The sequence below is a fragment of the Euprymna scolopes genome, chromosome 18 (assembly GCF_053919585.1).
Source record: "Euprymna scolopes isolate OS-2025 chromosome 18, ASM5391958v1, whole genome shotgun sequence".
NCBI lineage: Eukaryota > Metazoa > Mollusca > Cephalopoda > Sepiida > Sepiolidae > Euprymna > Euprymna scolopes.
Window position 1 is genome coordinate 116,789,177 of NC_136499.1, and position 18,399 is coordinate 116,807,575.

At 33.0% G+C, this 18,399-nt stretch overlaps 1 protein-coding gene across 26 annotated transcripts in view; it reads left to right on the forward strand.

Moving 5' to 3' along the window:
- Nucleotides 1-18,399, forward strand: part of LOC145297783 (FH1/FH2 domain-containing protein 3-like) — a 760,653-nt gene that overhangs the window by 690,887 nt on the left and 51,367 nt on the right. For all 26 annotated transcript variants that reach the window (XM_080144059.1, XM_080144067.1, XM_080144064.1 and 23 more), the window contains one exon: nt 2,530-3,710. In XM_080144059.1, coding sequence (XP_080000185.1) covers nt 2,530-3,710 — 1,181 coding nt within the window. The remainder of the gene's footprint in view (nt 1-2,529; nt 3,711-18,399) is intronic.

Genomic DNA, 18,399 nt, shown 5'->3' on the forward strand with positions numbered 1-18,399 from the left:
GTGAGTGGTGTACCGAGTTCAGTGTGGAGTTTGAGGCAAACCGACTGGCAAGCAGATTAGCCTTGTCAGTTGCCGTGCAAGCAACCTCATGATTGTTTGTTAGTGGGGGAATAATTGACTGTCCATTATTAACTACGCTGTTGTAGATTTTCCAAAAATCCCGGGTTCCTAATTTCTGTGCTTCGATGCGCTTTCTGGTGGTTTCAGAGTAATCTGACTTAGCTGTGTCTATCACTCTCTTACAATTATTTCTAGCTTCTATAAACTTCTGTTTATTTGAGCTGGACTTATGTCGGTTGAATCTGCGGAACGCATGCTGCCTTTGACAAATGGCAGCTGCACAAGCAGAAGTAAACCATTGGGGGGAGTGGGGCTTGCTATAGTATTTCCGTGCGGGAACATGTGCTTCAATAGCAGTTTTGAACCATTCAGTTGTCTCATTTGCACACTGTTCCGCTGGAAGAGTAAAGATATTTTGCCATGGGGCATCTCTGATGAGCTCCCTGATGGCTTCCCAATCAGCCTTTTTGTAATACCTCGTTGTTTTGAGTAGTGGGTCTTCAGTTTTAGGGCGAGAATTTAGGCTGATTTCTACCATTATCACAGCGTGATCAGCATTCCCGAGTGGGCTATGGGCATTTGTTGTACAGTCATTGGGAACTGTTGTCAGAAAGAGATCTAGAAGTGAGGCATGTTGATCGTGCTGGTCTGGGAAACGTGTCGGAAATGTAACCATCTGAGATAGGGAATGAGATATAGAGAAGCTATATGTGGCGCTACCAGCTACGTCTGTGTGATTTGAGAATCCTAGCCAGTTACTGTGGTGGACATTGAAGTCACCAAATACATGTATTTGTGCGCTAGTATCGAGGGAGAGTGCTATATCTATGCTGTCTGAGACTTTGTTTATTAGGGTACAGTCTTGGTTTGAGGGAGAGCGGTAGAGAAAATATAAGTAGCTAATATTGTGTTGCATATTTAGTCTGAAGCACATAAAGGCCTGGCCCTCTGATTCTAGTTTTATTTCTCTAGTTAGGGGGAGGGTGTTTCGAATATAGACTCCAAGTCCATGCATATGTCTGTCCGAGTCCTTACGGTAGAGTGGGAGATAACCAGGCATGTTAAAGTGGTTAGAGGGTATGGAGGAGTGAAGGTTAGTTTCACTTAATTTAAAGGATTGGTCTAAATAAAAGGTGAAATATAATTGAACAAGCGTATTTTTTTTCGTATATATAATCTCATAGGAAACCACTTTTATTAATAAAGCAAACCACTTATGTCTGTGCGCATATTTTGGTTTTTAGTTTTCATTTTAGTAACTCAAAACTAAAAAATATTGGTCTTTTTCTTTTCCTAAAGAATTTTCTTTTTTCATATTTATTTTTCCTTGTTTGTAATGTTTTTTAATCTGTTGAGTATTACCAATGTTGATGATTTTTTTTTATTTGCATTTTTTTATCGGTTTATATGTTTAACTATTTTTGTTTTTAATTTGTTGATAATTTTCAATAGAAATGTACAATTTTCCAATGATTTTTTTTTTTTTTTTTTTTTTACAAATTATAATGAATGGGTTTGTAATTTGGCATTTTTTTTTTAATAAAACCAGTATTACTTTTTCACCGATCTTTTTTTCATTCTCCTTTTTTTCATTCTCTTTTTTTTTCATTCTCTTTTTTTTCATTCTCTTTTTTTTCATTCCCTTTTTTTCATTCTCTTTTTTTCATTCTCTTTTTTTCATTCTCTTTTTTTCATTCTCTTTTTTCATTCTCTTTTTTCATTCTCTTTTTTCATTCTCTTTTTTCATTCTCTTTTTTCATTCTCTTTTTTTCATTCTCTTTTTTTCATTCTCTTTTTTTCATTCTCTTTTTTTCATTCCCTTTTTTTTCATTCACTTTTTTTTCATTCACTTTTTTTTCATTCACTTTTTTTCATTCCCTTTTTTTCATTCCCTTTTTTTCATTCCCTTTTTTTCATTCCCTTTTTTTCATTCCCTTTTTTTCATTCCCTTTTTTTCATTCCCTTTTTTTCATTCCCTTTTTTTTCATTCCCTTTTTTTTCATTCCCTTTTTTTTCATTCCCTTTTTTTTCATTCCCTTTTTTTTCATTCCCTTTTTTTCATTCCCTTTTTTCATTCCCTTTTTTTCATTCCCTTTTTTTCATTCCCCTTTTTACATTCCCCTTTTTACATTCCCCTTTTTACATTCCCTTTTTTTTCATTCCCTTTTTTTTCATTCCCTTTTTTTTCATTCCCTTTTTTTCATTCTCTTTTTTTTTCATTCTCTTTTTTTTTCATTCTCTTTTTTTTCATTCTTTTTTTTCATTCTCTTTTTTTTTCATTCTCTTTTTTTTTTCATTCCCTTTTTTTTTTCATTCCCTTTTTTTTTTCATTCCCTTTTTTTCTTCATTCCCTTTTTTTCTTCATTCCCTTTTTTTCTTCATTCCCTTTTTTTCTTCATTCTTTGCATATTTTTTTTCTTTCTTCAACTAAACCAATGCTAATTATCATTTTTCTTCTAATCGTTTTAGTTGAAAATCTTGTGGAACAAGACAAGAAAGAAAATCGTTCTCCAATTGAAAAGTGGCGAGAGTCCAAAATGGGAGCCGGATTTTACGACCCATTCGGTGGCAAAGATGACATAATGGATGACGAGACGTGGAGGAATAATCTGAACATTCAGGCAAAGGCCGAGCTTATACCTCCAACTGAACCAGCCTCAAATAAGACTCGTGCGGTTGGCTTCCGAGGTACGCAGAAGCAGCAACAACAGCAGCAGCTGCAACAGCAACTGCAAGAACAGCAGGATCTACTGAAGTTGCAACAACAACAAGAGAAGACGCAGTTGCAACAGCAGCAAATACAGCAGCAGCAGAAGTTGATACAGCAGCAGCAGCAACAACAGCAGCAGTTGCAGCAGCAGCAACGGATTTACCTCCAAAAGCAGCAGGAACTCATCCAGCAACGCAAGGAGCAGGAACAGGCCGATCTCCTGGAAGAGAAAGCTATCAACAGCATCCGACAGCGGTTCCAGCCAAAACCAGAGATTGCTACGATCACCTCCGTGCCGGCTGCCCCACAACTTGACAAAACAGTATTAGCTGAAAAGAAGACAGACGATTCGACCCAAAAGGTGGTCGCACCACCAACACCGACACCCTCACTGGCACCGCAGAAGCCCCAGCTTCCGGATATCCCAAAGCCGGAGCCGAAAAAGACAGAGGGTGACATCGAGTGGGAAAAGATCCATAAGCGTCTCTGCCGACCGCTTCGGATCAAGAATATGGACTTCTCAGATCTGAAGCCTGATGAGGACGTTGACATTTTTGCAGCCCCGCCAATGCCTGCTGGGGCGCCTCCACCACCTCCTCCTCCACCTGGAGGTATACCTCCGCCTCCCCCACCTGGAGGCATGCCACCACCTCCTCCACCTCCTCCAGGTATGCCACCTCCTCCTCCTCCGCCCATGATGGGAGGTGGTATGCCTCCACCTCCTCCACCACCTGGCATGGGTATGCCTCCACCCCAGGCCCCCTCCCCTATCAAGAAAAACAAAAAGACACTGAAGCTTCACTGGAAACCATTACAGAACTCCATGCCCCACCCGGTCATGAAAGGCGAAACCATCTGGAATAAGCTGGCGCCCATCAAGATCGACACGCAGAAACTCGAACATCTATTTGAATCCAGAACCAGCGAACTGAAGCAGAAGGTGAAAACTAATTTCTTTTATTTATTTGCACTCCTCCCCATCCACCTCCATCTCCAACCGTCCGCCGAGATTCACGAGTAGCACTAGAAATCATTGTCCTACAGAAAACAATTGGAGATAGATCATACTTCAAAAGAAAATAATCAAAATATAAAAAGTATTTTTCATTTCTTTTTTTCTCACCCTAAACAAACGTGAGCATAAGAGGTTATTGCGATAGGGACCAAATTTATAAAGGCAACCTGGGTGGGGAGATGTTAAAATTTTATTTAAAGGTTCTTCTCTAGATTTCATCGTAAACAAGAGATATTGTCACTGAAGCATAAAAGCTACTGTGATAGTGTCCAGATTGATAAGGAGCAACCAAGATACGGAAATATTGACATTACATTTAAATTTTTGGATGTTGGTATGGAAAAAAAGCAGTATTTATTCAGAATACAGATCATGCTGAAATAGCATTTTTTAGAAATCCATTCTTAACATGGGGAGAGGAGGGAGCTTTTTAACTGCTCTCTACTTTCATCTAACAATTTAATAAGCAAGATACTGTTAAAAATAAATTTAACTTGAAAATCCTATCCAAAAACTAGCACAGTCGTCCATAATCTGCATCATTATGAAAAAAGCTATCGGTTGAAAATATTTCAGCATCTAGGGATTTCCTCACTGAAAAGGAGTGAGCTTTTGCTGCTAGTCAGGTTTGTTGGAAGGGGTATTTTCGTTGAAGTGATACAAGTGCTATTACGTTCATTGCAGCCTATTTCATGGGAAGTAATTGTGAAACAAGTACAGGAGTGCCACATAGTGGTAACGTGCCAGGAAAGGTGGCAACTTTATAAATTAGCCCAAAATGAGACTAGCTAAAAAACGAACTATAACGCAAATTTGATTTAATAAACCCTAGCCCTTTTCTCGAATTGTATAATTTTGTTAATTTTTATTGTATATCTACTTTCAATAATGTCATTTCTTTATTTTTGTTTTTGAATATAGTTTTTGGATAGGATTTTCAAGTTAAATTTATTATTAACAGTATCTTGTTTATTAAATTGTTAGATGAAAGTAGAGAGCAGTTAAAAAGCTCCCTCCTCTTCCCATGTTAAGAATGGATTTCTAAAAAAGGTGGCAAATTATTTTTTTCTGGCCGAGTTTTCATTCAGTGTGTTTTAACTTGTATAAAGAAACTTCCAATAATTTAATGTTTTCTCTATTTTATTTTCCACGCCAAACCCATTTCACTCAAAATAATTAATGTGACTAAAATAGAAATTAACGGTTAAGGCAAAAATATGCACAAACACTTTCTAATTCGTAGCTTTTAAAGTGTGCAACGTCTTTTTAAAATGATGGTAAGTACAAACAAAAGCGAAACGGATTGAAATATTCAAGGGAGGTAATTAATAAAACTTTACCTGCATTATTTATCTCCTCTGAGATTGTTTTCAAAAAGACTACGATTTTTAGAGTTGCTCAGGAATCTCTCATTGTTTGTTTGTATTTTGTGCTTAAAATGTCTGCCTTTTTGTCATTTTAATTCTTTTGGGTTGATTTCGTATTTCCAAAATTTACTAATCGTCACCTGAGATTTAAAAGTTTGGTTCAATTTTAAAGGTAGTTGTGCAGTCGAAAACAAAAAAATACTCTTGTCAAAGGTTTAGGTAAAGAATAAAATATCTATAATATTTAGTCATTAAACTTTATTTTAAGGGAGAAATTACTTTTTGGTCAATGCTATAAAAGCTTAAAAAAAAACGTTCAAACCGTAAAATGATCAATAATGACATTATTGAAAAGTATACAATAAAAATTAACAAAATTATATAAATAAAAATAACACAATTAGTCTTTGTTCTCACTTTTTTAATAAGAAAATCAAAAAATAAAATTTTTATTTTATTTGAAATTTTTAAAGAAATGTGTTTATGAAATTATCAAGATGTTTCTTTTTAATTTTAAAAATATTTTTTTTTATTTAAATTTATATAACAAATATGTTTATGAAAGTATAAAAATAAAATTATTGAAATCAAAATAACAAATGAAATTATTGAAATCAAAATAACAAAATTTCAAACATCATAAAGAAAAAACGTATCCAATACATAATATTCCCAAAATAGTTCTTAATTAAAATAAAATCATTGTTAAATAAAAAAAACGTACATTCACAAGGGAGATAAATAAAAATGTTGTAGAATTTTAATCAAATCAATAAAAATGTTGTAGAGTTTTAATCAAATAAATAAAAATGTTGTAGAGTTTTAATCAAATAAATAAAAATGTTGTAGAGTTTTAATCAAATAAATAAAAATGTTGTAGAGTTTTAATCAAATAAATAAAAATGTTGTAGAATTTTAATCAAATAAATAAAAATGTTGTAGAATTTTAATCAAATAAATAAAAATGTTGTAGAATTTTAATCAAATAAATAAAAATGTTGTAGAATTTTAATCAAATAAATAAAAATGTTGTAGAATTTTAATCAAATAAATAAAAATGTTGTAGAATTTTAATCAAATAAATAAAAATGTTGTAGAATTTTCATAAAAACATATTACTATTCAGTCTACAAGGTTTGAAAGACAAGACGGCATGGTCTTATCATATTAGAAAAAGGGAGATAATCTTTAATGTGCTGGCTTTAATGTAAATAATGGCATTATTATAACGTATACTCAAAAATATAAGTAAGAAATTCAATTTTATTAGTAAAATTCTACTTAATTGAATCCACTTGATGTATGGAGTTTTAAAAAAAAAATTAAAAAATATTTTTTATTGAAGCCATTTACTTCATTACTTCAAGGTACAAAAACAACCCAATGAGAAAAGTTAGATGGTTAAATTCCAACTCAGAAAACAAATTCTCTTTTCCTTTTGAAGACTAAAAGACAAAATAAGGAAAGGAGAGTAAACTTAATGTTTTGTTTTGTACTCTTGTTTCCAACTCAATAACAACTTCCATTTTCAATATTTTTTTTTTTCAAATTTACTTCAAAATGAGATGAAATTCTTAACATTAAAAAATCATTAAAAAGAGAAAAAATCTGAAAATGTTTACGTTAAGTTATTTTGTCTGCGTGAGTAATGCCTAGCAAGAAGTATGAAAACAAAAAAGCAAAAAAAAAAATCAATAATATATCTGGGACTTCCATTTCAGGTACGTCAGCCAATAATAATGTTTTTATTTTCACCTCTTCCACTTCCTGTTTTACATCCTTGGTCCATCCCCACATTACAAAAAAAGTGACTTTGTTTTTTCTTTTTATATTAATCTTTTTTGTCTCATTTTTTTAATTCATTTTTTTTTTAATTTCAACCCGTTTACATTTTTTTTTTTTGTTTTTTAAAACATTTATGATTTTTTGTGTTATAAAATAATGCTGTGTTTGTTTGCCAGAGAAGAAGAAGAAAAAACAACTTTGTTTTGCTTGATCCATTTTGTTTCAGCTACCTTTCCCAACCATAATTCCCAAAGTCTTTCCTTACTACTATCGTAACCGAGTTAAATTAATAATTGGATTTAAAAAATAATTTGAAGGTGTTACGAGAAAAGTGATCAAGTTGAAATCCTTCAAGATAGTGATCTGTGACAAGAGGGAGAAAGTAGCAACCCTGGTTGAAGTAAGTGTCTCTAATGATGCTCGCCTTAACAGAGCTGAAAGGGAGGAGATGATGAAAAATGTATGACATAAAAAGAAATTAGAATCTTGGGAAAATTTCTATCATTCCAGTCACTGAAGGAGCGATCGAACTTATGAAAAAAAAAAAAAAAAAATTAAAAAATTACCTATTGAATATACTCGGTGAACTAAGTGCAAGAGAAATATGAACAATTGCACTCAAACGAACGGTTAGAATTTTAAAAAAGATCTCTTAGTTGGAGTGACTGAAATAGTAGGATGCCCCCATCACCCCTCCCCCGAAAAAAAAACCGATTACATGAGAGAAAACTTTTCATTTGTTTCTCCCTACTTTAAACTGGGTACAAAAACCCCTTTAAGGACCCTATATAATGTGAACCTTTAAAAACAATATCTGTTAGTTTATGCCTGTGGGATATTATGAGTCAGACTAGGACAACAGCATATTCTTTTCATTGTTTTGACTCTCGAGTGTGTATCCATTGATATCTTATATGTTTTATATAGAGTGATGTGGTTCTCGGTTAATTAACTGTGTCGGATATATACTCGAGAGTCAAAACAATAAAAAGAATATGCTGTTGTCATAGCCCTAATTATGAGTTGGGTACAAGTCCAGTGATCATCCCATGAATAGCATGTTTCTTTAGGACTTGTATGACTTTGTCCGTCAGCAGCTTATCTATATCTATAAATTGTATAATTATGCTGTCTGTCCCTGTGGGTGGATGCTAAGTTGGTTTTGTTATGATGATTACATAGAATGGGTTCGATATTTTCTATGTTTTTATTTAAAACTAGCATTTCAGCCCGGCATTGCCCGGGTATTTGGAGGGGTATGGTGAGCAAAAAAAAAAAAAAAAAGGCGGTCAATTTTTTTAAAATTTGACCCCTATTATGATGCCTTAACATTTGTTGTTTTGGGCTCAAATCAAGTTATTAAGTTAGATCCATGTCCAAGGAACCTATATCTAAAATTACAAATGTTTAGACTGAGAATTGTCGGAGGAGTTTGGTAGAGTTCTCAAAGGTCAAATCCTTGAACTTTGACCCTTTAACAACCAAATTTCTGTCCGGAAACGAATTAAAGATTTTCCCAAATCTCAGTACCCTGTATATCAAATTTCAAGTCTGTAGACTGAAAATTGACAGTTATTGCGTAGGGAAATGTACACAGACACACACACACACACAGGCAGTTCACTTTTATAGATATATAGATAGATTAGGTATAAAAACCTAATCTGAGAACTCCTTTAAGAACCCTATATAATGTGAGCCTTATAAAAGTTCTTAGTTCATGTTTCATGATGTTATCAGACAGGCACAGCTCCACAGAGGCCATCCCATAAATGGTGTTTCTTTCGCAGGTTCTTTATATCTATAAATTGTATGACTGACATGTCTCCAGGTTGGATACTGTTGGTTTTGGTTTGCCCATTGCACACAATAGGTTTGATATTTTCCATGTTTTTATTTATTTAATTTTTATTTTGTTTGGACTTTCAGTGTGCGTTTTCCAGTCATAAATTAACATATTTATCGTTTTTTATTTTATTTTTTGTGCATATTTATGACATATCGGAAATCAACGCATGAATGCATGTGTTTGCCTCTACCCATGCACCCTAGGAGGCTGAATTAGTTGTAAGTCACTATATACACACATATACATATATATATATATATATATATATATATATATATATATAATCTACTGACTTGCTACTCTACCTACCCCTACCGCTTCCCTACCCTAACGAACTAAATTTACTTATTATTACATATTTTATTTACCCATGTGCATCTAAAAATCGATGTGATATTCTCAATTAACCACCTGATATTAACCTTCTCGACAGCAAGTGTGCGTTTTAGTTTTAGTTTTTTAATCAACTTTTGGCAATATTTCATTTAGAATCCCATGACTAAAATGCAAATATGAAATGTTTTTTGGTCGACACTGATTTTTTTTTTTTTATAAATTGTAAATTAAGCTGAAATTTTACTGCAATCCACTCTCTTGCACAATATATATATATATATATATATTGTGCATATAAGCATACAACGTATAAAATTATCTTGACATATTTTGAAAGTTGGTCCTAAATAGCATTTAAGCTGACATATCAAACTTGTATTTGATTCTAACTAGCCAATTTTTATTTGTTATTTTTGTAAGATAATATTGATTTGTTACAGTTTATTTAAAAATTTGCTAATTTGGAAATATTTTTCAGTTGTAGTTGAAACTCAAAAGCAAAGAGGATAATAACTCCTACGTTTCAGTTCAGAGATATAAAAAAAATAGTCTCTTGTGGCATGCTTAAAGCTGCAGAATATATATATATATATATATATATAAGAGTAAATAGTTAATAAAACATGTTAAAAAAACACTTCGAAATGAGTTAAAAACATATTTAATCTGAAAAGGAAACACTTGATAACTGGATAGTCCTTAATCCGCGGAGTTTCGAAGAAATACTTTCCTTCTCATCAGAGGGTAGGAATTAGCAAAATGCGGGATCGGATTTTGCATACAAAAGTATTTGATGAAATTGAAAGTAAGTCAAAGATCTTAATTGATAAGAAAAAGTGAAGCAGAGGGAATATGGTGAAGAAAAGGGTGATTTCACGGGAAATATATATATATATATATATATATATATATATACACACACGCACACAATTATTTTTCATTTAAGCAAAAAACTCCTGCTTGATTATAGCATTTTTTTTTTTTGATATCTCTTGCTCTGTTTTATATAATATTACTGCTGAGACAATTAATTAGAAATTGAAAAAATTGGAACGTTTAGGGTTATCGGAATCTGCCAAAAACGGTTCTTTCAATTGTCTTTTTCTTTGTGATTTTGTTTAAAACAAAATCTTCCCACTTTTGGTAGTAATAATAAAATAATCAATATTTATTGATTTTAAACTACTAGTAAAACAGACATTATCCCTGACAAGTGTTTTTACATTTGAGAAAACATCTGTACATTTAACATGTTTTTTTTTTATGAGAATCTGGAGAAAATAACAACTTTATAGTAAAATATTTAAAGATTTATGAAGAATTGAAATCGGTAATTGTATCAGAATTGGGAATTTAGTACAAAATTGTATCAGAGTCAGGAAAAATATTGGAATCGTTCCATAACTCTATATATATATATATATATATATATATATACACACAGACAGACACCAACATACAGTACTGTTTCACTGTATCAAGCCAGGATTGAAACTCGACCGCCCAAAAAACAGTCGAGGCTTCTGTTACACTGCTACATGGGTAGTGAATTAATGTTTTGACTTGTAAAGAATTCAAGCAAGGAACTCTGCATAATTGCACACAATAACGTTTGTTTGATATTTTGATGATTAAGGAAACATGTCTCAACTCTAAAAGTTTTCTTAGTCAAAATAATAAATAAAGAAAAAAAAAAATAAGTGAAAAACATATTTATACCAATAACATGGTGGAGGGAAACAACAAGAAATAAGCTAGTCTGAATCGAGTATCACTATGTCAGACAAATTACTATTTGGGTTTGACTTTAAAAATCTGACAAGATAACTTTGCATGTTAGTTAAAATAAACTATTGTTTATCATAAAAATTGGTGTCGCAAGAGAAAAAAATTTTGATTTTTTTTTTTTTTTTTTTTTTTTTTTACATCTGGGTCTAAATTTTGCCATTTATTTTTTTCTAAATTTTATTAATGAAATTATTTGAAATATTAATAATTTGATTCCAGTCAACAACGATTCTGTTGCATGTTATGTAGATTTTCTCTTGTATTATTCTTTTAGTAAATGATGGAGGGGGGGGCTTTTTAAAAATTCTTTTAACAAATTTTCTGGGTTGGGACATTATTTAATTTTTATTTAATCAATTGTTGCCAGGGCCAAATCTAAGTTTCATTTTTGGTATTTCTCTTTAAGTATAGAATTTTGTTCACAAATGTTAAAAGGAACAAAAAGAAAAAAAAATTTTTTTTTATATCATATATTATTTGTATGTTTATATATTCATATCTATTATATTTTGAAATTGTAACTTTGTTCATTCTCTTCAAATATTTCTTTTTATTAGTCTCTTTTTTATTGTTTCAAATTCTAAACAAAGGTTAATAATTCCATATTTTCTAAAGGGACAAAATTCTTTTTCTTTCCTTTTCGTTTTTTTTTTTTTTTATTTTTTTATTTTTTTGTTTTGTCAAGAATTCATCAAATTCCATTTTTTTTTTTTTTTTTGTATTGTATTGCATGGTTTTGTGAGAGCAAATTTTGCTGTGTTTTTATGTGCACAAAATCAAAATGAACAACAGTTATCTCCCCTTTGTTCGGTTATCCATTACATCATTTTATATAACTTGAACCTGCAGTGAGTTGTTAATTAATTCTGGTTGCAAAAAATAAAAATAAAATCGAAATAAATGCAGTATAATTTACATAATGTTACTTCACAGCTTAGTTGAGGTCTCCAAGGCGAATATTTACTAATTCTCTTGTTACGGTCATCCAATTTTTACATCCACTTTCAAAATAAATAAATCTGACTCAACTTCTTATTTTTCTGTTTTAGCAAAAGGCATTTATTTATTGCCATTACTTTTCAAACAATGCCTTGTTTTTTTGTTTTTCTTTAACTGTTCATTTCGTCTGCCATGAGATTAAAACAACCCAACATTTGCTAAAAAATATCTCATCGCCACTATGGGGCCACACGTTTTTCTTCTCTTTGTCCACACATCGATCACAGCAAACATTGACTTTACACATTCATCTTTTGCAGCACTGACTTTTATTCTCCCCTACTGCGTGCTGTTCTTTTTTCTTGTGATGCAAGCCTGCACAAAATTCCGCTTTGAATATGCGCGTTTTCGGCTACTACGGCTTGGATCTTTTTTTTTTTTTTTTTTTTTTACAAAGGAGTCACCACTTATCAAGGTTCAGAGGCCACTTGCGGATAAGAGTTAATAAGCGTACAGTGGTCAATGGGACAATGTCGTAATAATTGTTAGCAGTGGAAATTTGATAAATTAGATTGCTTAAGGGGAACGGCTCATCAAGAACTTGTTTACGTTGGACTTGAAGACGACCATATTATAGTCAGCTGGAAAGCAGGCGAATGGAAGAGAGTTGTTCCACAGGTGTGCAGTTCTAAGAAAGAAGCTTTGTTTATGGAATCTACATTAAGTTTAAGGAACGGCTAAAGAATGGGGGTAATTATTGATAGTGTTTTCAGATAGACGAGTGTTTCTTGTGAAAGTTTGGTGGGGGGGGGGCATAGATTGAAGCTCAGACGAGCATTTGACATGAAAATAATGATAAAGCAGAGACAGGCTTGCAATGTTTCTTCTGTGAGAAAGAGGTTGCAGGGAAGAGAAAAGGGCATCCTCTACTAGGCTACGAAGTCTATTTTGAACTCTGTCAAGGCAGGATAAGAAATTTCTAGCAGCTCCTGTCCAGATGTGGCAACAGTACTCCATCCTTGGATGTACCTGGCTCTTATATAGGTAGAGAATTGCATCCGCAGTGAGATATCTACTGGATCAATAGAAGGATCTTTCCAAGCCAGCTACCATACAGCTCCTGCTGATGTTTTCCTACGCGCTCTGTTACATACTCCTATTATAACATCTGACGTCTCAAACTTGGGAAGCTTCATGGAATTTCAAAGGAAATTCTTCATTTAATCAACAGGGTCAGCATACTCTTGTTCTGTCAGCCATGACTTAGTAGAAGTCCTAAATAATTCAGAATTGTAATTTTCAGTCACCCGCACTGAGGATTGGACCTTTAATCTCCAGGAATGTAACTTTGACAACTGAATTTCATCAAGTGCTCTTATCCACTGCACTATGGGTCCTTGTGGATTTCTTATTAGCAGATGATACATTCCTTTACTCATTTCTAAAAAGGTTAATAGAAAACAAGTCAATGTATTTATTGGAGGAGGGGGGGGAGTAAAGTGATCCAATGAGCTTGGCTAAGATTGTCTGAATCGAAGGCAAAATGAGTTTGCAAAGCTAGTTTGATATAAAACATAAAAGACTAAATCAAAAATTAGCCCCTCCTCTCTCTATCCTACCCCACCCCTTTCTGTATCCTTCTTCCTCTTTCTCTCTGCATCCTTCCTCCTCTTTCTCTCTCTCTTTCTCTCTCTTCCCCTCTTTCCCTTCTCCCTCTTTCTTTCTGTATCCTTCTTCCCCTCTTTAATCTTTATACTCTCTCTTCTCTCTATATACTTTCCCTTCTCTTTTTATCATCCTGTCTCTCTCTCTCTCCAATTAGAAAAGCAGAAAATAGTAAAAGGAAAACATTAACAAAGCAAAGGGGAGATAACTCTTATTTATATGATTTTTTTTTATCTTGTAGATGGTTTAAACATTTCATTTTTGTTTTTATGTTTGTTTTTTTTTATGTTTGTCTTTCTGTGTTTTTAGTTTTTGTTTGTTTTTAGTTTTTGTTTCTTAAGAATTAAAAAAAATAATAAAAGCATGATTTTCTCAACAGTTTGATTTTTATATCTAAGACATTTTTTGTTTGGGATTGTTTTTGTTTTAAGGACAGCAGGAAATACTATATCAGATTTAAGTCGATTTTCAAAATTCTTTTAGATGAAAGTGCCTTTTACATTCTAACCCGACTAGGTTCATGACCCCTACCCCATCAAGATGAAGGTTGGGATTTAATTTTGCTTGGAAAAGCTGCATCTTGAAAAGAAAAAAAAAAATATTTAAAACGCTTAAAAGTGAGTCCTCGGAACTTTGCTGGTTTTAGATTTTTCAATGTCATGTTCGTTCAACCAGAAACCTTGCATATCTTGAGTTTTATTTGAGACTAGCCTAGGTGCCAGGCGTTGCTTGAATGTTTGGAGGTGTGTTGAGCAAAAAAAGTTGTAGTAGGCAAGCAGGCTCAAACCCGTACTGCGAAGGCAGAAAAAAATGTGAAAAAAAAGTGATGTCTTTGCCATTGCGTCCATCGCCAAAACAGAAGTGGCGAAGGTTTAAATTAAGGCTAGTCAATTGAAAAGAGAGGATGACTTTTGAAAATATCAGCGAATAAAAGTACCCCCTCCCCGTAGAAAAGTACCCAGTTGAGGGTGAAGGAATTAATGTTTTTAGCCAATTTTGTCATCCGAAAGGTCGAGCTTCAAAATGATACCGATCTCGTGAAAATCTGTCTCCTCTGTCGAAAGTTTTAGGCAGACACACAAACATACATACATACATTTAAACAGACAGGTGAGATTTATTATATTATAGATTAAACCTGTATGTTGCGCTAAATTTTTCTTTCTAAACATTTTTTCCAGCTCTAATAGATTTTTGTCATTTTAATGTCTCCTACAACACAATCACGTTGACACACAAGCTCTCACTAGATTATCAACGTTAAGCAACATTAAACCTGGCCAGTACCAAATGGGTGACCATTGGAGAATGCCAGATGTTGTATGTAGAACGTTTACCACTCCCTGCAAAAACCTAACGTTGTTATCTCAACTGACAGAGATATACAAGTCACTGGGGGCCCGCTTCTGAATTTGATATTCCCATGAAACTTCCTCCTACTTAAGAAGTCAGTTCAACTTAACTAGGATGAATGCCACTCTGATATGGTATGTGCAGGATACGACGGAGGCAGTAGTGATTGAAGACTTCAAGTTTATGAAAATCCTCTCTGCGCAGTGGCCGAGTCTCACATCCAGAGAGAAGAATTGTTCTGACCGTGGCCTTGTTTGCCTCTCTGACCAGATCCTTAACTCGGAGACTCTGGTGGTTCAGTCAGGTGCTGCGCTGGTTGGAAGATGAGTTCGTCCGTCAGTTGGTTACACCCATTGCACCCACTATTTGGAAGAATATACAGAGTGGCCAACTTAAGATTTGGCTCGTGACAGTTAAAACAGATGTCAAGATCATGTCCGGTCCTCGCATTTTTAGTGTCCGTCACTGGAACTGTGAATGGCTGGATCATGTCGTCGACTCTTCTGACGACCAACATGGCTTTGACGCGAGATGCAGTTAACACCATTGGGGCTGGCTCAGCTCAGCCCATCCCAGGTGAATGCCACTACAGGAAGGCAAGGTACGATTCTACTGGTATGAAAATCATGTGTTGGTGCAATTACTCATTTTCAAAGTTCTGCCTTGTTGGAAACGTATCTCTGCCTTTAAATTGATAAGAAAATATCGCAGCGTCTGCACATCCTCTCCCCCCCCCCAAAAAAAAAAGAAATCCAATGAATTCAAGTATACAACATTTATTAACTTATTTATTGTGGATTATTATCCTCGTCTTTCTTAGTTGTTGTTTCACAACGTTTCAGCCAACTATTCCTCTGGCCTTCGTCAGAAGGTAACCGCGACGGGATAGGAACTTAATCGCCGTTCAGGGCTCGTGGCACAGCGGATAGAGATGTTGAATCTTCACGGTTCCAGGTGAGAATTGTCTGAAGATAGCGGTTTCAATCCTACCCAAAGCCGGCCAAAGGCTTACTTGGCCAAAAACGTGATGAGACGACAACAACTACGGATGGCAGTAATTGCTGAGAATGCAGTTAGGAGATTCGGAGTTCCTTATCGTCGCGGTTACCATCTGACGAAGGCCAGAGGAATAGTTGGCCAAAACGTGATGAAACAACAACTAATAAAGATGAGGATAATAGTCCGCAATAAATAAATTAATAAATAATACTCATCTCCATAATGAATTCCAATTAAAAATAATATATAAACCGTCTGTTTGTATCTATGAATAATACTTGAACTCGTTTCTACATTTTAGTTTCGTATGTTTCGGACAGTTTCTTACCTTCATCTATTTTGACTTTTGCCCAATAATATCAGTACAAACTGTTAAAAAAATCATAGTCAAGGGCAATCCAGAACCTTTCTTTTTCATTGGCTATTATATGGAAATGTAGGGGAGGGCATCACTTCTTTCCATTGTATTGCTCCACTTTATCCTCACCTTTTTATAACGCTGAGCATTTTGTAATAGGGCACCAAGTATCAATTTTTGAATCTTCTGTGTAATTCAACTAAGGATTGAACCTCGGTCTAAAAGTGGTTTCTTGTAAGATCACTGAAGTTAAGCGACGTTGATCCTGGTCAATACTGAAATGGTTGGCTATGTGGTAATACCAAGTGTTGTATGTGCTCTGAGCCTGGTGAAATAAGGTAGCACTCCCATGACCCCAGAGTTAAGAGATGCAGGGAAACAAATTATTATGGCAAATGGTCACATTATAATGGATAAATTGACTTCATGTATAATTATTCCATAAATGTCAAAAATCATCCAATTATTCAAAAATTACTTCCTGCTTGAAGTATCATAAGTATTTGAGCATATTTTTTTTTGTTGTTTTGTTTGTTTGTTTTTGTTTGTGTGAAATATTTGAACCCTTTTTTTTTTTTTCTTTTTTTTCTGGTAATGATTTTTGCCTTTTTGATTGTTTATTGTTTGATATTCTTCAGAGTTTTTATTTTTTATTTTTTTCGAAATCTTTTGGAGTTGCTTCCCTTTGTTTTTATTTAAATTTTATGATTTTTTTTTGTCTATCAATTTTAAAATATTTTCTTTATGTGTGATCTTGTTTTCTCACTGGAAAGTCTAACGAATCGGTTTCTGAAGGAAGCTGAACGTTTTTACTTCACTTTTTTTTATACGCTATGGTTGTTTTGAAAAATTGGTAAATTAACACTGATAAGTTGCTCAACAAACAAAAAATTTATTTATTTATTTATTTATTTTTTAGACGATTGCCAAAAAAAAAAAAAAATTTAATAATTTAGATTGGGGATCAGTTTCTTATATAAATTTAACAGTAAATTTGTAGTTTAGCGGCATAAATTATTCGACAGACAAAAAATTATAAAAACTATTTATTTTATATAAAACACATTATCAGACCCAAAGGCTAAAATAAAGTCAGAAAAATTTTCATTTTTATTATTTTTCCATCATTTTTTTATTAAATGTACAACATTCGAGGCCGTCATATTGCTTTTAAATTTTGGCCTTTCTATGGTTTGACAAGTTAGCCTTTTTAAGGCCAAATTTGGCCTTTCTTTTATGCTCTTTCCTTATAAAAAAAATATGGCGGCCAAAAACCATTCCAATCAAGATAGTGCTATTTAGGTAATTCATGGTGCTATCTATCCAACCTTATATTTGGTGACATCTGATGATCTGACTAAAATAACCAGAAAGGAACAAGTAATATTATCAAGCATTCATTTAGGATGTACAAACATCATTCATTCTTACTTTCTTCAGAGGAAATACGTTCTAGCTGCTCTGATTTGCATATCATGCCAGGAGTTGCATACGATTGACATCGACCATATATAACAATAATGAGTTTCTCCAAGCTATATTTTTAAAATTTAACTTTAAAATAACATCATTTTTTTTTATTAAATTTTCTTTTCTTACATAACCGAATGAGAAATCCGTAAATGAAAAGATTTTGCTTCAGGCTAATTCCCATTATTTTTAATTTGATCCTTGTAACATCCGCTGTAATGCAAAATCTGCTTTTTTGCTCTGCTTGTGCGCGTTGGAGTGTGCATATTTTTATTTATTTTTTAATTTTTATTTTAAATTTGTTGTGATTTTTACCATTTCCTTAATTTCTACATTTTTTTTGTTTCTTCTTTAATGAAGCAATTTAAAGAATTTAATTTCATCATAATTTCTTGTTGATATTTTTTCATTCTTTTCTTTTCTATGAAGAAAAATTTGAGGTCATGTCGTTTTTTTTTTTTGTTTTTTCTTGTTGTTTTTTATCAAATCATTTTGATTGTTATTTTGAAAAAAGAGATTTTAATGAATTCTTCTTTGTCTTTGAAGTTGTCTCTTTTGCCGTTCAGATTATTAAATGCTTCGGCTCCATCGTCTGGAAGTCTTGAAATATCTCATCTGCTTCATTCAGCTCATAAGTCAGTCGCATTTTATTTTTTATTTTTTTCTGAAAAGAAAAAAATCTCTTTCAAAATTGATTATTTGGAA